Source organism: Balaenoptera musculus, chromosome 4 (genome assembly GCF_009873245.2).
Source record: "Balaenoptera musculus isolate JJ_BM4_2016_0621 chromosome 4, mBalMus1.pri.v3, whole genome shotgun sequence".
NCBI lineage: Eukaryota > Metazoa > Chordata > Mammalia > Artiodactyla > Balaenopteridae > Balaenoptera > Balaenoptera musculus.
Window position 1 is genome coordinate 19,576,066 of NC_045788.1, and position 22,241 is coordinate 19,598,306.

The window sequence follows — 22,241 nt, forward strand, 5'->3', positions numbered from 1 at the left end:
ATTGATAGGTATGAGATATCTTTAAAAGGACTATAAAATTAAGGGGACTAATAGTATCTATCTCATATTCTTGTGAAGAATAAATGGCCCATAATAAGTGGTGAATAAATGTTAGCTATTATTACCATCATTAAAGGGCTTTCCAAAAAGGAGGGATCAGATACAGTTATTTTAACATGAATAAAAAACCGTAAATATTAAAATCATCTATGAAAACCTACGGTAGTTCCTCTGGCAATGCAAATGAGTTAAAAAAGTGTAGTGGAACCGGAAATTATAATACTACAGAGAGCTGATATAAAAATAGGGTGTGAAAAAAAAAAAAAATAGGGTGTGATACCACAGAGGTATAGGAATGAACAGAAGGTTAGGAGTGGGGAAACAAATGGCCTTCAAATGAGATAGAGAAGTTAGAAAAGGTAAAAAGGTAGGGGAGTCTTTGCCACAATTAAAAAACAATGTAGTACCAAAAAGTAAAGTCTGGGAGAGAAGATTTAATACTACAGAAAATTTCAGTTAGGTGGATTGAATATACTGATTTCAGTTTATATCAGCTAGATGAAACTACCCTGCTAATACTTACAGCTTACATACTGTAATACTTACAGTCACATACAGCTTATGGTCTATGTTTACACCATGACAATAATAAACACCTCATTTCTCTAACATGTACTCATAGGCTTAGACACACTAAAAAGTTAATAAATCCCCCAATACTTTCATCAACGCTGAATGACGCCTGTGAACTCTCCTATATCAACCATACTGAAACTGACTTTCCCCTGGCTTCCCCAAAGGGACCCATGGCCTTTTACCATAGCAAATGCACACTGGGGGAAAGGAAATAATCAGAACTTTCAGGGACTTCTGGACACTGGTTCTAAATTGACACTAATTCGAAGAGACCCAAAACATCACTGAGGTCCACCAAAGTAGGGGCTTATGGAGGCCAAGTTAACAATGGAGTTTTAGCACAAATCTGTCTCATGGTGGGCCCAGTGGGTCCCAAACCCATCTTGTGGTTATTTCTCTAGTTCTGGAATGCATAACTGAAATAGATATACTCAGGAGCTGACAGAATCCCTATGTTGTTTCCCTGACCCGTGCAGTGAGGGTTATTATGATGGGAAAGGCCAGGTGGAAGTTATTACAACTGTCCCTTCCAAAGAAAACAGTAAAAACATTCCTGGAGTAACTGTACAGATTAGTGTTATCATCGAGGACTTGAAAGATGCAAGGTGGTGATTCCCATCACATCCTCATTCATCTCGCCTATTTGGCCTGTGCAAAAGATAGATGACTCTTAGAGAATTACAGTGGATTGTTACAGCATTAACCAGGTGGTATACCAGATGTAGTTTCATTGCATAAACACACCCCCTGATACGTGGTATGCAACTACTGATCCGACAAGTGCTTTTTTTCTCCGTATGTGTCAGTATGGACCCCCATAAGCAATTTGCTTAAGTTAGCAAGGCCAACAACACACTTTGATTGTCCTAACTCAGGGGTACATCAATTCTCCAGCTCTATGTAATAGTTTAGTTTGCCGGAATCTTGATCGACTTTCCCTTCAATAAGATATCATGCTGATCCATTACAGTGATAACATTATGCTGATTGAACCTAGTGAGTAACATGTAGCAACTACTCTAGACTTAAAGAAATTTGTATGTTAGAAGGTGGGAAATAAATCTGACAAAAATTTGAGGCCTTCAATCTCAGTGAAACTTCTAGGGTTCAAGTGGTGTGGAGCATGTCAAGATATCCCTTCTAAGGTGAAGAATAATTTATTTGCTTACAACCAAAAATAAGGCACAACACCTAGTGGGCCTCTTTGGATTTTGGAGGCAACATATTCCTCATGCACTTTGGCCTATTTACTGAGTGACCCAGCACCTCAAAAGGTGCTGGTTTTGAGTGAGGCCCAGAACAAGAGAATGCTCTGCAGCAGGCCCAAACTGCCATGCACATTGTGGCCACATGATCCAGCAGACCTAATGGTGCTTGATCTGTCAGTGACATATTGGGATGCTATTTGGAGCCTTTGGCAGGCTCCTATAGGTGAATCACAGCACAGGTCCTTAGGATTTTGGGGAAAAACAAACAAAATCTACCATGCCCTGCTGATAACTACTCTCCTTTTGAGAAACAGCTCTTAGCTTGCTTCTGGGTTTTAGTAGAGACTGAACGCTTAACCACTGGCCACGAAGTAACCATGCAACCCGAGCTGCCTGTCATGAACCAGGTGTTATCTGACCCACCACACATAAAGATGGGCAAGCACAGCAGCACTCCATCATCAAGTGAAAGTGGTTATATACGAGACTGGGCCCAATCGGGTCCTGAAGGCACAAGTGACATGAAGAAGTGGCCCAAATGTCTGTGGTTTCTCACTCCTGTTATACTACCTTCTCTTTCCTAGCCTGCAGCATGGCCTCATGGGGAGTTCCTTATGATCAGTTGACAAAGGAAGAGAAGACTTAACCATGGTTTACAGATGACTGGATTACAATATGTAGGCACCATACAAAAGTGGACAACTGGGGTACTAGAGCCCCCTTCTGGAACATTCCTGAAGGACAGTGGTGAAGGGAAATACTCCCAGTGTGAAGAACTTCGGAAAGTGCACCTGGTTGTTCACTTTGCTTGGAAGGAGAAATGGCCATATGTGCAATTATATACCAATTCACGAGCTGTGACCAACACTTAGCTGATGGTCAGAGACTTAGAAGGAACATGATTGGAAAACTAGTGACAAGGAAATTTAAGGAAGAGGTATGTGATAGACCTCTCTGAATGGACAAAAAAATAAAAGATATTTTTGTCCCACTGTCTACTCACCAAAGTTTAACCTTGGAAGATTTGTATAATTAAGTGGCTAGGATGACCCATTCCATGTATACCAGCCAGCCTTTCCTCAGCCAACCCGGTCATCATCCAATGGAGAACAGTGGCAGGGATGGAGGTTATGTATGTGCTCAGCAACATGAACCTCCGCTCACCAAAGCCCACCTGCTATGGCCACTGCTGAGTGCCTGATGTGCCAGCACCAGAGACCAACACTGAGCGCCCGATATGGCACCATTCCCGGGGGTGATCAGCCAGCTATGGAATGACAGGTTGATTACATGGGACTGCTTCCCTTTTGGAAAGGGCAGTATCTTATGCTTACTGGAACAAACACTCTGGATGTGAATTTGCCTACAAACAATGTTTCTGCCAAAACTACCGTCCATGGACTTATAAAACACCTTAGCCACCATCATGGCATTCCACATAGCATTGCTTCTGATCAAGGAACCCATTCCACAGCAAATAAAGTACAGCAATGGGCTCATGCTCATAAAATTCAGTAGTCTTATCATGTTCCCTACCATTTTGAAGTAGCTGCCTTGATAAAACAGTGGAATGGCCTTTTGAAGACAATTACAGTGCTGGCTAGATGTGAATACCTTGCAGGGCTGGGGCAAGGTTCTGTAGAAGGCTGTATATGCTCTGAATCAGAATGCAATAAATGATGCTGTTTCTCCAATAGCCAGGATTCACAGGTCCATGAAGGTGTGAAAATGTAAGTAGTACCCACTCACTATTACCCCTAATGACCCACTAACAAAATTTTTGCTTCCTGTTCCTGAGATCTTATGCTCTGTTGGCACAGAGGTCTTAGTTACAGAGAGAAGAATGATTCTACTGGGAGACACAACAATTCCATTGAACTGGATGGTAAGACTCCTGCCCAGCCATTTTGGGTTCCTCATGCTTCTGGATCAACAGGCAAAGAAGTACATTATGGTGCTGGCTAGAATGATTGATCCTGACTACAAAGCAGAAACTAGGGAAGAGTATGTCTAGAATATAGGTGATCTCTTAGTATTACCATGTCCTGTGATTAAGATCAATGGGAAATTACAAGTCAATCCAGGTAGGACTACTCATGGCCTAGACTCTTCAAGAATGAAGGTTTAGGTCATCCCAGCATGTAAAAACACAACCAACTGAGGTGCTTGCCGAAGACAAAGGGAATACAGGATGGGTTAGAAGATGGTAGTGATAAATACCAGATATAACCACGTGATCAGTTACAGAAAAGAGAACTGTCATGAATATCTTATTTTGTTATGAATATGGGTGTATACACACATATATACACACATATATAACAAATGTCTTTGTTTCCTTCTCACTCTTATTCCCTTAACATGTAACATAAGATACATTAACTTTATATCATTACTTAAATCTTAATATTTAAGTATTATTAATTTTACAACATACTATTTAATTTACAGGGAATTAAGGAGAAGAACAAATGCCACTCAAGGATATTATCTCCTCCTCTGAGAAAGAAGTTAATGAGTAATTGGTGGTACTCAGGGTTGCTGTATCATGTTAGGTGGAATTTTGACCTTGTTATTGGCTTTATTTAGAGATTAAGTAAGGGTTTAAGGAGCTACATATGGATGCCAAGTTGACCTGTGATGGCTAATTTTACGTATCAACTTGACTGGGCCACGGAGTGTTCAGATATTTGGGCCATCATTATTCTAGGTGTTTCTGGATGAGATTAACAATTGATTAGGTAGACTGAATATAGCTGATTGCCGTCCCTTATGTGGGTGGGCCTCATCCAAATATTTGAAAAGAACAAAAGGCAAACCCTCCTGCAAGAAAGAAGGAATTCCACCTGCCTGACTGCCTTGAGCTGGGACATTGTTCTTTTCCTGCCTTCAGACTTGAACTGAAACAATGGCTCTTCTTCGGTGTCAAGTCTGTCTGCTTTCAGACTGGTACTCATATACTATTGGCTCTCCAGGTTCTCAGGCCTTCAGACTCAGGCTGGAACTACACCACCAGCTCTCCTGGATTTCCAGCTTGCTTGACTGCAGATCTTGGGATTTCTTGGCCTCCATAATCACATGAGCCAATTCTTTATAATAAATCTCAATCTCACCCACCTGCTCCCTTCACTCTTTCTCTATATAGACACAAACACAATTGTCTCTCTGTAGAGCACTGACTACCACACTCTCCAACTAGCTAACTAGATCATCAAAACCCGCCAGTGTCACCTGCACTGTGACCTCTTGCCTAATGCCCTAAGCTAGAATATGTGCCTCTTTTTTGTGCTACCATACATAATACTCCCATTAATAACACTGCCATCATAATATCACTAATTTGTATACCTACTCTGTGGAATATAAAATCCTTGATGACAGCAACATAGCTAATATGACTTCACATCACCAATAGCAACACAAACCCTAGCATATAGCAAGTTCTGAGTAAATATGTATTAAATCATTTTAAAAAATCTTCTTGTGTTATGTTAGATAATACTCAATTTAGGAAAAACTATTGCTAGAGAACAAGAGCATATCGTTGCTATCTGTCAATGAAGGATTCCAGTATGAAGAAGCTAATACAGGGCTGCTTTACCTGATGGCAGAAATGCTCTCATCTCATCCTTCAGGGGACCAAGAAGCCACCAACAAATCAAGCTTGGGCCAAGGTTATGTTTCTCATTTGCAAGAAAGCTCTTTAAAAACCATTACTATTTGTAATTACTTAGTGGTATAAGTCAGGATTATCTCCAAAATAAAATACACAAATAACTGGATACTGAGACAACTGTCAACAATAACGCCTGATGAAATTCTGTGTTCAATAAAACAGCATCATGATTCTGTTTAATGGCTTATGTTTTATTTTAGCTTCAAAGATACATTTATACTGATAAAATGACATTGTTGTCTATTTTGTAAAATGGATCTATCTTTCAGTTTTGATTTTAAAAAGAGAGGTTTTGCTAAAAAGGTTTGAAAACTCCCGGTATAATAAAAAGAGATTTAGTTTTATAGTTCGACAGAGCTAAGTCTGAAACTTACTCTTTTACTTAATAGTTGTGGGTTTTTAGGCAAGTTACTTAATCTCTTGGAGAGATTGTTTTTTCACCTTGTCAAATCCAGACAGTAACAGTAAATACTGTGGCACATTATTAGGAGAGTAAAATAGCATACTTTAAACACTTAGTATACTTCCTGGCATACAGTAAGCATTTAATATCTGACCTATTAGTATCACTAATAACTCATCACCTGAAATGATTAGAAAATGAAGGCCTAGGAAGAAAATGAGGGAATGTGGGAGAGCATCACAATTTCAGGCATGTATATATAGTTTGAAAAAGCAGCTTGAGGATTCTGAATTCTAGAAGCTGTAACACCTACAAACTTAGGTGTCAAAATATCTCAGTTTAAAACAAATGGCAGAGCATATGAATCATAAATACTATACTAACTGGAAAGAATAACTCGGGTATGGAAAAACAGCGTCTAAAGATTTCATAATCTTTGTTACCATCAAATCCATTGTTAAGCATGTCTAAATAGGTATTTCCTACTAAAATTTAAGGCATGGTGTTAATACTATGAGGAATCCTAATTTTTCAGATAGCATTCAATTAATAATATTCTGCTAAATTTGTTGAAACTTCATTTCTTGGTTTACATTTTGATTAAAAAATGTATTAACTGGGTTCAGTTATTGAAACTTCTATGAAATACTGTGATAGGAGAACTAGCATATGACACAATTTATCATATACCATGTGACAAAGTGAACATGAATATTAAAATAAGCTGATACCTGCTTGGAAAGCGCTTTCATGTGACCTACGCTTCCCCGGCAGTAAGCTTCAAGGATGACACCAAATTGTACTGAAACAGCAGGAATGTGCACTTCTGACCTGCGGAAAGTTAATATTATGAAGATTTATCAAACACTTCAGGTCACCAAATAAAAATACTGACTTCTTTATTCTATTATGAAATTAACTTATGATGCTAATCAAAGAAAGGGAGAACACATCATCTTGTACACAATCACAGATGGGATGCTCAACTTTTAATTCTTTAAACACTATAGTTCAAAAAGATATGTAATTTTATCATTAGTTAATTGTTTACTCCAAGAAATCCAAAGTTATCATGTCTTATTTGTTTTTTGGAGTGAAATGGTAATATTACCAATTTACAGACAACTCAGATGAAACACAGATCTGACTCAGATCACACAATTGACTAATCCCTCAATTAGCTTCTATGTGATTTTTTTTTTCACTTAAAGAATGGTGTACACATTTGAAAAAGGAAGGAATACCTTATTTTGTTATTCCTTGAGGGATTTAAAAATAAGAAGATTGAAATGGATGAGAAAAGAAGACAAGTTAAAAACAAGAAAGGAAAAACTATGAATAATAAAGAAATCAAGATTCAGAAATATAACTCCTAAAATTAACATCAAAATACTATACAGCTTATTTTCCTTAAGAAGCTTAGCCAAAAACGAGAAAAGTTATTTTTTTCTGTTAATGATTAGCTTCAGTACTCTGAAGTCCAGATGGAAAAAAATCACAAATGTCCAAGTATAGAGTCAGAAATGAGGAACTGACAATCTTCCTAGGAAACAAAAGAACTTTAGTTCTCTTTCCCGATTTTACTCCTATATAAACTTGGTTTAATAAGATTCATGTAGTTCTGAAAATGACCTAGTTAATAAAGAAGCTAAAAATAAAGTTGCTGTTGTTATAGGAAAACTTTAAAATCTTTATTCATGCAATAGTAGAAATGATGATACCATTACCCAATAAGTACGTTTTTAGTCCAAAAATATTAACACAATAAGTATACTTTACTGGAAAATAGCAATACATTATAATAATTACTATTAATTATAATTATCATAATAAAAAGATTATTAATTTCAGTTATAAATCAAGGAGGCATAAAGGGACACTTATCTCACTTACTTTGCCAAATCATGAAAATTGAGAGTCTGGGTATCAAGAAATAGGAGTAGATACCAAGAAAGCATAAATGTTATGGATGGCTCATAAACAACTAAAGCAGCTAGACTGTTTTACTACATGCCCTGTATTATGCTGGTTAATATTTACAAAAGCACGTGGTAGACTTGATTTGAAATATAAAAGACTTACCTAAGGTGCCAAAATAAAAACTGCCCTATCCTCCGATTAGCAAGTGCTCTTTCTAGTAGGAATCTAGAGAGGGCACAATCAAGAAAAGGCTCATATTTTAAAACTTGCACCAACTGTAAAAGATATTGAGAGAGTTCTTCATCACTGAAAAAAACAAAAGACAGAGTAAGTCACTCAACAATCGGTGCTGGAAAAAGACCCTTTCCTATCAAACTTATCAAATACTAACTTACTGAAACACAATGGTTCTTTTGGGTCAAGCTTGGGGAACAGTTACATTCACTGTTTCACTGTTACAATAACATAAGAAAAGCTGAGAATTTCTGATGGGCAGAAGAGTGAAAAGGAGCAAAGAGCAGATATATGGGGCATTTTTATTAAGTTAACTAGGTTTATACAACTGATGATTGTATTTACAATCAGCCGAGAGTTATAATAAAATTAGGTAATAGTTTTCTGATCATGCTGAAAAAGTTACGTACTCAGTCAACCAACCAGCTTTTTAAAATACAAATTCCATCAGTACTTCAACTTATTTTCCTTTCATATCATTGGGATTAAGTAATTTTTGCTCCCAGAAAATGAATGAACAATTAAAATCTTCAAATAGTTTGAAGGATAAAGAGTGTATTTGTAAGTGTGAATGGATTCATTGAATTGACATAATATTGTAATTAAATGAGCTGAATTAATGTTCGGGCTCTCTATTTTGTATCCATCTCCAAACTATTCACATGTAAACACACTCCCACCAAAGGCAATTCCAGTAGTCAGGTAAGATATGTATCCCAAGTCCTCTACTTGGTGACTATAGTCCTGGACAATAAATGGTTAAGCAGTAGTCTAAAGCAGACCTGGGAATGAAACCTAGGATACTGACCTGGGACTGAAACCTAGGACACTATACACTAGAAAAAAACCTCATACCAGAAAATTTAACATAGGAAGACACATTAGAATTACCTATATGGAACATGGGGATCACAGCAATCTCCTCCTAGGGGTCAATATATTTAAGAAAAACACTTAGCTTAGTCCAAGGGGGCCAGGTAGCCCCTCCCCTTCAGGTCTCCAATGCAAACAGAGAGACTGAGGAACAACTGGGAGCCTCATTTTTTAAAACTATCTATAAAACCATCTTAAGTTTATTGTAAAATCCATGCCCACTATAAAATCTATAAATAGTGTAAAAGATAGAAGTATAGAAAAGAAGAGGCTTCCTCTTTCCTTACACTTCTTATTTCACTCCCCCAAAATAACCACTGTTGAAGAGTTTGTATAATTTGTTTTGGAGATCACACAATTTAAAACATAAATGATTTATTTTAAAAAGAAGAAAAGGGAAAAAAAAAGTATCACAGTATCCTTAATTTTCTGAGAACTTTTGTTTTTCAAATAACCATACAGTATAACCCCTCATTTTGAGGCTAGTAAGAAAATGGATAAACCTGAAAACGCCCATTGTCTAAGACTGTCTCAATAATGACATTTCATCCAATAAATCCCATAGATTCTCACACATGTACTACCCTAAAGAGACTGTACAAGCATGTTCACTGTAGCATTGTTTGTTAAGAGGGAAATTTTCAGAAAATTTAAAATGTTCCTCAGTAGAGAAATGGAGTAAATACGATACATCTCTATGAAAGAATATTACACAGTAGTGAAAGGAATAAACTACACTTATATGTAACAGGAGAGACTGACCTCAAAAACCTAATGTTGAATAAAAGAAAAAAACTATGTAAAACAATATATATATGGGGCTTCCCCGGTGGCACAGTGGTTGAGAGTCTGCCTGCTAATGCAGGGGACACGGGTTCGGGCCCTGGTCTGGGAAGATCCCACATGCCGCGGAGCAACTAGGCCCGTGAGCCACAACTACTGAGCCTGCGCGTCTGGAGCCTGTGCTCCGCAACAAGAGAGGCCGCAATAGTGAGAGGCCCGCGCACCGCGATGAAGAGTGGTCCCCGCTTGCCGCAACTAGAGAAAGCCCTCACGCAGAAACGAAGACCCAACACAGCCAAAAATAAATAAATAAAAATAAATTTTAAAAAAACAACAACAAAAAACACAGTTCGAGTACTTCTAAAACAAAAAACAAACAAAAAACAATATATATGGCAAGACACAGTTGTGTGATTTTTAAATGTACAATATTATCCCATATCTGTATTTTATAGATATATAAATGTGGTAAAAACAGAAAATTATGGTATAGAAGAATATACACCAAATTCGTGATAACAGTTGCCTCTGGGAAGTGAAAGTAATCAGGATTGAGTAAGGAAACTATGAGGACTTTAACTGTAACGTTCATTGCTTTAAAATACAAACTTAGGGCTTCCCTGGTGGCGCAGTGGTTAAGAATCCGTCTGCCAATGCGGCGGACACAGGTTTGAGCCCTGGTCCGGGAAGATCGCACGTGCCGCGGAGCAACTAAGCCCGTGGGCAACAACTACTGAGCCTGTGCTCTAGAGCCCACGAGCCACAGCTACTGAGCCTGCATGCCACAACTACTGAAGCCTGCGTGCCTAGAGCTCGTGCTCTGCAACAAGAGAAGCCACTGTAATGAGAAGCCAGCGCACCGCAACTAGAGAAAGCCTGCGTGCAGCAACGAAGACCCAACGCAGCCAAAGAATTAAAAAAAAAACTTTTTTTTAAAGTTTAAAAAAATAAATAAAATACAAACTTAAAAAAAGTCAAAAATATTAACATTTAAAAAAAGAAAAAATATTAACATTTCTTAATTGTGGGTAGTGGACAGAAAGGAGTTAACAGAGGCGCAAGCCTGACTGCTATCCTTTGATAAAGCATGCTTACAAGGTTAGCCCTTGACTGGCATCTCGGAATGTAGATTTCGGAAGGCTTCCCACCACCCTAACAGATAAGAGTGGCTTACTGTGCCTAAACTGTTTTTGCAAACAGTATGTTTTATGCTCAACACCCATTTTTGTTCCGGAAGTCTAGAATTTGGGAATATGCTAGGCAGAGGGTGCTTATGTGACTAGCACTGCCCTCTCTGCAAAAAAAAACCCTGGCCACCAAGTCTCTAACAAGCTTCCCTGGTAGACAGTATTCAGGGGTGCTGTCACAACTTGTTGCTGGGGGAATTAAGTGTATTCAGTGTGACTCCACTGGGAAAGAACTCTTAGAAGCATCTCCCTGGTTTCCTCCAGACTTTGCCCCATGAATTTTTTTCCTTTGCCAGTTCTGCTCTGTATACTTTTTCTGTAATAAATCTTAGCCAAGAGTGACTATATGCTGAGTCCTACGAGTCCTCCTAGTGAGTCATGGAACCTGAGGGTGTTCTTGGGGACCACCCGATGCAGTTTTTGTTTGTTTTGTTTTATCATATAGAGTGGGGACTTCCCTCGTGGCCCAGTGGTTGACTCCACGCTTCCACTGCAGAGGGCGCAGGTTCGATCCCTGGTCGGGAACTAAGATCCTGCATGCCAGGCAGCCAGGCCAAAAAAAAAAAAAAAAAAAAAAAATAGAGAGAGAGCAAGAGAGGGGGAGGATCGGAGGATATGGGGCGGGGGGTGGCGGGTGAGAAAACAGGAGAGGCTGAGAGTGGGAGAGAGTGGGAGGGAGGAGGGAACAAATGCTTTGAACTCAATCATTCCTATCCTTTTCCTTTCTTACAAGACATTCAAGCAGACATCAACTTCTCTTCCCACCCACAAGTTATTCCTTGACCCAAAAAAGCCTCCTGCAGGAGATACCTCATCTGTTGCAGACAGCCCACAGCATATTCTCGCACGTACTGGTCTGGATAGTTGAAATCTAGAAGCTCCAGGGCCTCCCGGGGGGGCAGTTTAGGCCAAATCTGAAGTAGTGCCTGAAGCTGTTTAAAAATTGAAACTGGTTCAGAAATTATAGGAAAGAAAAGTAATCTATTTTTCCTTGGTACACAGGAGCAGAGATGGGTCAAAAGAAAGGAGAAGCGTACTTGCAGTTACTAAGGCCTCAAAAATCCATTGCTGTTAATACAGATTAATAAAGATTGTCTCTGTTGAAAGATTCTATCGGTAAGCAAGTAAAAAAGCTATTATGTACTTACCTGGAAGTAGAATGATACACTGAATATATGAATTCTACAATCATTAGCCATTAAATAATTTTTTAAAGGAAAAAAAGGTGGGGGCAGAAGGTGGGGGGGAAGGTGAGAGGAAGGGGAGAGGGGAAACAGCAGAGGGAAATAATCAAGAAATACTTAAAGGTCAAATTCAAAGTACAAATATAAGCTGCAAGGTTCAAACTAATGAAAGGCAATTTACATATAAAAAGTACATTAATAACAACAGAAAATTATCATGAGGAAGTTTACTTTTAGTTCTTAATATTTTTAAGAGTATCACTTTACAAAACTTTATTGACTATAACATGTTTAAATCTGTTAAATCACAGTACCTAGTTATTTTATATACACAAGATAAATACAGCCAGTTTCCCATTTACAGATGCCACTTAGAAATGACCTAGATATAGGATAAAAAAGAATCCCATGGGGGGATGAGCTGGGAGTACTGGTGAAGGGTGGGTTCAGGTGGACATGGTCACATCTTTGGAAACCCTAGTTCCAGAAAATCCAAGTCTCTAGAAAGTATTCTCACCTGCCTCCCATCAGAACACAGTGAGACTCATCAGGTTGATTTTTTTTTTAAGGGTCGATTTTGGAAAGAGTCCCTTCCTCCTCATGGTTTTGATATGTTTATAACTTACATTCTTATCAGGGATGGTAAGTGGGAAGAAAAGTGGTTATGGAGGAAAGCGAAACATTTTTTGATAATTATGATTTGTGGCCCTCCAAAGCTCAACCCTATCAGACAAAATCTTATTCCTTAATATCTGATTTATATTGTTGGGTTTTCTTGGGTATCACTTATGTAGCACTGACATCAAGTCCAAGGAAGAAACACAAAATATATGCAAGATGAGAGCTACAAGAATATGGCAAATAGATGGCAATGGTTGGAGGCTTTTCTCTCAACTGCCTGCTCAAAGTCATGTTGCAAGAGATGGCCTGCAGTACCTGCTGCCTGCCTTGTCGTTTGTCACTTGAGCATCTGTGAGAGACTTGGGCTTTGAAAATTACATAAAAATAATTTATTTTATTATTTTAATTCTCCAAATTATTCAACCTCTCATTAACTTGTCAAGTGCTCAAAAAAAGTCAATATCTAAATGAGTATCTAGCAGCTAAGTTAAAAGGTATCTTCTCATATGAAGCAAATTTAAAAGTTAAGTTCTCTAATGATAATTTTTTAAAAATTAATTTTCAATTATTTTACATTAGCAGAAAAAAATAACTCTTTTGAATAATTTTTAAAAGTTGACTGCATTGCCTTTTTAATATACATTTACATAAATTACTAACATGGATATGAAATGTGATACATTACAATTTACATAATGAATTACATCAGTTATTCAACAAATACACTGAAATGTTAGTTTTCACATTTTAACTTTTACCTTAAATTTTGGTTCAATTATTCTTAAACTTGTACTGAATAAAAAGATTGTCTTATACTTGCTCTTTTAACATATAAAGTACATATATGCATACACTACATAGGCAGACATACACTTACCTGTGGTATCAAAATCCCATGGGGATGGGGCTATTAGGGGAAAATATGTAAAAAGGGTCCTAAGGAGTGTAATAATGAACAAAAGTTTGAGCAATACTGCTTTAAAGATATGAAACACCTATGTCACCCCACGTTTTATCACTGATGGGGCTCCCTGCCCACTTTCCCCAGGGCCCTAATGGACTAGCAGTCCTCCTTATGGATAAAGGGGACTGTTTCTTGAGGGTCTGAAAAGATAGTTTAAAAAAACCTCCTAGCATCCCCAGTTAACACGTGGAATACACTGCTCCACAAAGACAATACTGTAAAGGATAGATAATGTTATGTAATACCAGAGGTTCAACTATGGTATAGGTTAAAAACAGACCTACTATTGAAAAGTTATAACTTTTGCTAGATTATTTATAATTATTAAATCAATAATATAAACATAAAATTAAATAAATTACCAAAACTCATCACTTCAGTTTGGGGAAAGCTATGGAAGCAAATAGGGAAGGGAAATCTGACTCAGCCATATAAATAGTGAAAGCAGTGCTGACTAATTAATTACCTGTCTGCTGCAGAGACTATTGAAACCCCTTCTGCAGTATGCCAACAGAATGTTTTCCTGTGGATTAATGGGAGGCTACCCTTCTATAGAATTTTCACCCGTGGCATATGCCTGCAGAATATGTGCACCAGGCTCTGACTCTCCACTTCTCTTAGGTAGTCAATTCATTGAAAATACAGTTTATATTCTCTTGTACCAGTTCAGTGTAACTGGCAATGGGATAGGGTTGGGGGAGAAGCCAAAACACATTACTTTTTATTCCGCTGATTTTCTTTTCTAGACTATTAAAAGGGGGGATTAGGATTGTGAAATTCATGCCTTCCTATACTTCCTTACACACATTTAGGTTTTTCTATAAGAATATTAAGTTACACTACAGATTTTCTTCTACCACAATGGAGGAAGTTAAGTTATATCTGAAAACAATGCTTTAGATTTACTCATGGAAATGAGACAAATATACTAAACTAAACTCCTCAGTGTAAAAATTTCTGCCCCTGGGGTTCGAATAAAGAAATATTAAGCCTGAATTGTCTCATTCCATTTTCTGACAGTTGACATACAAAACCTCCCTCTCAGATATCTTAAGAGTACAGCAAGAAACTTTTTTCTATTCTAATTATATGCAAAATAATAATATGATGCATTTCTTGGATAGGCACTTAGAACTGAATGCTATTCATTGAGAAGTAGGCAAATGTGCCAGTTAAAAATGCTTATATTCAACCATTAGGGGGGTTCATAGAAAACTAACCTTGAATTTAAATAAATAAATGGTTAGAAGACAACTGTGTCAGAGCAATTAAAATCTATCTAGATGACAAAAATAGTTCCTTTTCAGAGTAAGTAATTTTCATGTGGTCTGTGTAACCAGTTTAAACAAGGCACATCATATACTTTTGTAATATGATTCCAAAAAAATTGTTAGACCCTAGGAATAAACTCAAAAGAAATCCTTTCTAAACTTAATTTATGAAGTAAAACAATAAAATCAAAGATTAAAAAAAATATACCTGATTAAAAGAAATATACATTTCTTGACTAAATTTTTAAAGTCATTATAGATTTAATAAGACAAGAAAAAATTTTAAAAGATCAGTTGAATTCAAGTAAGGTGAATATCGTTATTTTAATATGCCAAATGTATTCATTCTGATTAAAAAATAATTTCAAGAATCTTTCTGTAGAGCACTGATGACCAAGTGAATTTAATAATGCCAGTGCTTTTCAAGTAGCTAAAATCTGGTGGTTTTTTTTGGATCAAACATTTTTTCCCCTTTTTCTTTTCTGCTTAAAGGCAAATATTCATCAACACTGACCAACTTTAAATAAACAGTAAAATTGATCTAAATGGCTTATGATCTAAAATGTTAACTTTTACAAAAGAGGTAATTTTCGAACAATACATATTCATTTTAGGACACTCACTGCAAAGCGTCTTAAGATTAAAACCTTGGAGTTCATTGATGAAACTGTTAGAAGTAGCCCAGAACCTACCACATGCTGGTAGTAATTACAGATGATTACACCAAGACCTAAGTCTTAATTATCTTTAGTAAAAGATATAGAAAACCTACCCAGAATCTGGGATTTTGAAATCTTAAAACTTTCTGGTTTACTATTTAGACCAGAATATGTAAGAGTTTAAAACCTCAAAATTTCTCCTGCAGAAAATTATCCAACCTATGGAAACGTACCTATGCAGGAAAGGACAATTTACATGAAATCAACAAAGTAACATATACTGCTGAATGGAGTTACAGAAATGATCTTTTGTTACCTGAGCAACATCCTCAAGTTTATTCCACTTGATTGACAGCAGTAATTTTGGCAATGACTGTGGGAAATTCTCTCTGCAGTCTTGTCGCAACGTCCAAATAAGATCCATTTCATTCTCACACAGTTGAGACAACGGATCCCTGTCCAAGATTTCTTTCAGTACAGCAAGAAACTTCTTTCCACCTCGACTCTAAGAAAGTAAAATTACTCATTACAGAACTGAACTGTGTAAACATCACGGGCAAACCTTGAACACAGGGGTTAGAGGCACCAACCCCCAAGCAGTAGAAAATCCCTAAATTCGTAGATTCAACCAACCACGGTTCACGTAGTACTGCAGTACGTGTTTATTGAAAAAAATCCACTTGTAAGTGGATCTGCACAGTTCAAACCCGTGTTGTTCAAGGGTTAACTTCGCAATGAATTTTTCAACAATTTATGAGCTTTAAAATTTGAGATATTAACAATCTAATTCCGTAAAAAGTTGGATACCCCTTTAAAAGTTTTTCTTAAGCTGAATATTAAATTTGTAAGCTAAGGATGAAGGAAAATATTATTCTCAAACAGTTTTTTAAAAGGAAGAAAAAAGAATACTGATAAAAAATCCGTATGCAAACACTAGGTGGCAGAATTGTAATTTGGATTAAAAAGAAGTCATTATTTGAACTGAGTTTCTCATCTTTTTTAATTTTTAATTTCTATAAAGAAAAAAACAAAATCAAAGATGAACCAAATTTATAAAGTTTTTTTTTTTTTAATTTTTTTTTTTTATAGCTACTTTTATTTTTATTTATTTATTTATTTTTGGCTGTGCTGGGTCTTCGGTTCGTGCGAGGGCTTTCTCCAGTTGCGGCAAGCGGGGGCCACTCTTCATCGCGGTGCGCGGGCCTCTCACCATCGCGGCCCCTCCCGTTGCGGGGCACAGGCTCCAGACGCGCAGGCTCAGCAGCTGTGGCTCACGGGCCCAGCCGCTCCACGGCATGTGGGATCTTCCCAGACCAGGGCTCGAACCCGTGTCCCCTGCATTAGCAGGCAGGTTCTCAACCACTGCGCCACCAGGGAAGCCCCAAATTTATAAAGTTTTAAAAAAAATTAATAGGTGCCTTCTTGGCTCTGAGGCATTAAAACATTTAGAGTAAGGACTGAAACTTGGCTAAAAGTAAACATAAAAAAATACAGTTATCCCATTTTCTTTCCCAATCCTTATAAGAATATATTAAAATAAAGAAAATGGACCATACTATTTTTTGAATCCAGACTCTGAATTATACTAACATTAAAAGAAAAAGGGGGGCTTCCCTGGTGGTGCAGTGGTTAAGAATCCGCCTACCAATGCAGGTTCGAACCCTGGTCTGGGAAGATCCCACATGCCATGGAGCAACTAAGCCCGTGTGCCACAACTACTGAGCCTGCACTCTAGAGCCCATGAGCCACAACTACTGAGCCTGTGTGCCACAACTAGTGAAGCCTGCATGCCTAGAGCCTGTGCTCCACAACAAGAGAAGCCACTGCAATGAGAAGCCTGTGCACCGCAATGAAGAGAAGCCCCTGCTTGCTGCAACTAGAGAAAGCCCGCGCGCAGCAATGAAGACCCAACGCAGCCAAAAATAAATAAATAAAATAAATTTATTAAATAAAGAAAATAAAAAGAAAAAGGTACATTTCCCCATATTTAAAGAAAAACTAAACCATTTAGGCAAAAGCATATCCTTTCCTTACCCCCCACCCCCCCAAAAAAATCTCCAGAATTATCTGACAAGATTCTGTAAGGATTTATATTCCATTAGCATATTATTTTGTACTTGAAATTATTTTAACCGGGATTTCATATAAACATTAAAATAAATAAAAGTCATATCACTAATTTTCTAAAGTAGTGAGATTCAAAATAGTATATGCATATGTTAAAATAATTAGGATGACATGATTGTCTATGTAGAAAATCTGAAAGGATCAACAAAAACACCATTGGAACTAATAAGCAATTACAGCAATTGTGGGATACAAGGTCAATATATAAAAGTAAATCCTTTTCTTATGTATTAGCAATAAATAAGCAGAATTTGAAATTTAAAACGCAGTAACATTTACATTAGCACCCCAAAATAAGGAAACAGGTATGAAATTAACAACATACGTACAAGATCTATATGAGAAAACTACAGAACTCTTATGAAAGTAATCAAGGAATTAAACAAATGGAGACATATTCCATGTTCACGGATAAGAATATTGTCAATATTCTTATCCATGAACTGACAATCACAATATTGTCAGTTCTTCCCAACTTAATATCAACAGATTCAATTCAAACCCAATTTAAATCCCAGTAAGTTATTATGTGGATATCAACAAACTGATTCTAAAATTATATGGAAAGGCAAAAGACCCAGAATAGTCAACACAGTATGGAAGAAGAAAGACCAAGGTTGAGGGACTTCCCTGGTGGCGGTTTCACATTTCCTTATTTTAAAACTTACTACAGGGACTTCCCTGGTGGTGCAGTGGTTAAGAATTCACCTGTCAATGCAGGGGACATGGGTTCGAGCCCTGGTCTGGGAAGATCTCACATGCCACGGAGCAACTAAGCCTGTGCGCCACAACTACTGAGCCTGCATCCTGGAGCCCGTGAGCCACAACTACTGAGCCCATGTGCCACAACTACTGATGCCCGCACGCCTAGAGCCCATGCTCTGCAACAAGAGAAGCCACCGCAATGAGAAGCCTGTGCACTGCAAGGATGAGTAGCCCCCACTCGCCGCAACTGGAGAAAGCCCGCACGCAGCAACGAAGACCCAACACAGCCAAGAATAAATAAATAAAATTTATTCTAAAAAAAACAAGGTTGAAGGACCGACACTACCTGACTTAGATAAAAATAAACGTGAAAGCAAAACTATAAAACTCCTAGAAGAACACAGGAGAAAATCTAGATGACTTTGGGTTTAGCAATAACTTTTAACATGTAACACCAAATGCATGATCCGTCATTGAAAGAATTGATATCTTGGACTTCATTAAATTTAAAATTATCTGCTCTGCAAAAGACATTGTCAAGAGAATGAAAAGATAAGGCACAGACTGGGAGAAAATATTTGCAAAAAGACATATCTGATAAAGGACTGTTATCCAAAATATACAAAGAACTCTTACAACTCAGCAACAAGAAAACCACCAGACAAAAAAATATGGATCAAAGACCTGAACAGACACCTCATCAAATAAGATATACAGTTGGCAAAAAATATATATATAAAAAGATGCTTAATATCATGTCAGCAGGGAAATGCAAATTAAAACAAAAATGAAATATGACTGCATACCTATTAGAATGGCCCAAATCCAGAACACTGACAACATCAAATACTGCTAAGGATGTGGAGCAACTCTTATTCATTGCTAGTGGAAATGCAAAATACTACAATCCCTTAGGAAGACAATTTGGTGATTTCTTACAAAACTAAATATACTCTTACCATACGATCCAGTAATCATGCCCCTTGGTTATTTACCAAAAGGAGTTGAAAACTTATGCCCACAAAAAAACTTGTAAACGGATGTTTATTTGGCTTTATTCAAAACTGCCAAAACTTGGAAGCAACCAAGATGTCCTTCAGTAGGTGAATGGATAAACTGTAATACCTACAGACAATGGAATATTATTTAGCACTAAAAGAAATGAGCTATCATCCCGCAAAAAGACATGGAGGAACCTTAAATGCATAAGACTAAGTGAAAGAAGCCAATCTGAAAAGGCTACATGTAAAATGATGCTGACTACAACATTCTGGAAAAAGGCAAAACTATGGAGACAATAAAAAGATCAGTGGTTGCCAGGGATAGAAGGTAGGGTGAGGGAATGAATAGGCAGAGCACAGATTTGCAAGGCAGAGAAATTACTTGGTATGATATTATAATGATGGATATATGTCATTATACATGTGCCCAAACCCACAGAATGCACAACAGCAAGAATGAAACCTAAGGTAAACTATGGACATTTGAGTGATTATGATGTATTAATGTAGATTCATCCTTAGTAATAAATGTACCATTCTGGTGAGTGATGTTGATAATGAGGGAGGCTATACATGTGCAGGGGCACGGATATATGGCAAATCTTTGTACGGTCCTCCCAATTTTGTTGTGAGTCTAAAATGCTCTTCGCAAAAATTAAGTCTTACACACACACACACACACACACACTCTCTCTCTCTCTCTCTATGTATGATTACAGTTTTATACTCAGAGCCTCAATCTAAAAAGGGTATACTTTATTTTACAAACTTGACTGAGTTTCTTTTTTCTTTGCAAAATGATCATAAGAAGTTATCAGAATTTGAAAATGTAACTCCTACATTTACATATAAAAGTGAAACCTGTTACTGCAAACAACAAAAAGTATAAATTGCTCATGCCTGAGAAAGGCAGACTGCTGTTAAGTTAAATAGTGCAAAACCTAGCAGACTACTGTAATTTCATGGATCAAAATTAGACGCTACAGACCTACTGTAAGTAAATATCCTGAAGACCTAGGAATAAATGAAGAGGGAAGAGCAGGGGGTTAGCTGTATAATTGTAGTGTGATTGTTTACTGAGCTATGAAAAGCACAGCACTGGATAAAGCCAAGGTAAAAACAAACAACTACCAGAAATGTGGCAGTAAGCCAAAAAAAGCCACAGACTCTTACGTCCTTTTACAAAACTCAGAACAATCAGCAATGAAAAATTACACTGTAGTGCAATTGATGAACTTACACACATGTTAAAATGCTTGCATTAAAATAATGGTAGAAAGCAATGAAAGTTAACACCTATATTCTCTGCTTTTTTTTTTTTTTTTTTAATTGTTTATTTATTTATTTATTTTTGGTTGTGTTGGGTCTTTGTTTTTGTGCGAGGGCTTTTCTCTAGTTGCGGCAAGCGGGGACCACTCTTCATCGCGGTGCGCGGGCCTCTCACTATCGCGGCCTCTCTTGTTGCGGAGCACAGGCTCCAGACGCGCAGGCTCAGTAGTTGTGGCTCACGGGCCCAGTTGCTCCGCGGCATGTGGGACCTTCCCAGACCAGGGCTCGAACCCGTGTCCCCTGCATTGGCAGGCAGATTCTCAACCACTGCGCCACCAGGGAAGCCCTCTGCTTTGTTTTTATGTTTAGATTTTTCATAATTATATACACATTATAATAGTGATTACTGACCAAAATAAAACACAACATATATATCTTGCCATAATCAAATGAAAAAAAGACTGTGGCTCTTTCTCATTCCTTACTGGGGTGGTGGGGCTGGAAAACTCATCTGTCATATTCAGAGGGGCTAGAAACTCAAAACAGCATGTTAGCCATGTGCTTGTCAAGGATGGAATTAACTATGTGTTGGCCAGACTGACCAACACACAACCGGAGGATGAGACAGCCCATGTAGTCAGGGCTGGTGGGAAAGAGACTGAGAAGATGTTTATATGATTGGGAGACTGATTACAGAGGATTGAGCAAATAAGTAAATATGTTAAGGTTCATAGGAATCCAGATTTCTCACTGTCAGAAAAGGTAATTTAAAATATGTTAAGGCAAAAGGCTAGAAAAAAATCCTGTGGTGGTGAATCCAAATTGGAGACATTGATAAGAACTTATAGTTTTAACAGACAGATAAAGAAATATATCTCTGTGCTTATATATGCTCAAATATTATGCAGTCAAACACATACTACCTAGTTCTGTTTCATGAAAAGGCCTAGATGCAATTGCATGCCAAGGGTAATGAGCATACCCAGTGCCCAGAACTTGGATTCTAAATACTTTTAACAAGTAAAAGGAATCAGGTCTCCTGGGAGAAATGACTGAATCCAAAGCTAGGGTAGAGAAAATACCAGATGAGCCTTGGAACACTTTGTTGTACCAGAAAGAAGGAAACGCTCAAAGAATCGTCTATAAAGACATGTCAAAAAGACTCAAGACGGAACTTGAATGGGTTGCCACTGGCCAAATCTAGGTAAAATCTGAACATCAAAATTAATGACAGTTACTAATTATAAGTCATTAAATAAAACAGAAATCACAAATCCAATAATTTTTTTAAAGTAAGTAAATAAATGGGGGAGAAGAAAAACCTCGACCCTATGGTATAAGTCAACTAACAAATCCAAAAGGAAAATAAATTTGAAAATCAGCATATGGCAAACCATTGTAATAATACTGGTTCAGGCAAGATATATTAATAAATATTAAAACAAGTGGGTGAAAGTTAGATGTGAAACAGTATGTTTACTTAGTCTCAAAATATGCCCACAAACTACTTACTTATTAAC

The 22,241-nt window shown here is 37.4% G+C and overlaps 1 protein-coding gene across 5 annotated transcripts in view; it reads right to left on the reverse strand.

Moving 5' to 3' along the window:
• The window catches only part of PIK3CB (phosphatidylinositol-4,5-bisphosphate 3-kinase catalytic subunit beta), a 199,080-nt gene that overhangs the window by 27,804 nt on the left and 149,035 nt on the right, over nt 1–22,241 (reverse strand). For all 5 annotated transcript variants that reach the window (XM_036851089.1, XM_036851090.1, XM_036851088.1 and 2 more), the window contains 4 exons: nt 15,936–16,124; nt 11,731–11,852; nt 8,006–8,149; nt 6,655–6,754 (listed from right to left, as the gene is read on the reverse strand). In XM_036851089.1, the coding sequence (XP_036706984.1) occupies nt 6,655–6,754; nt 8,006–8,149; nt 11,731–11,852; nt 15,936–16,124 (555 nt within the window). The remainder of the gene's footprint in view (nt 1–6,654; nt 6,755–8,005; nt 8,150–11,730; nt 11,853–15,935; nt 16,125–22,241) is intronic.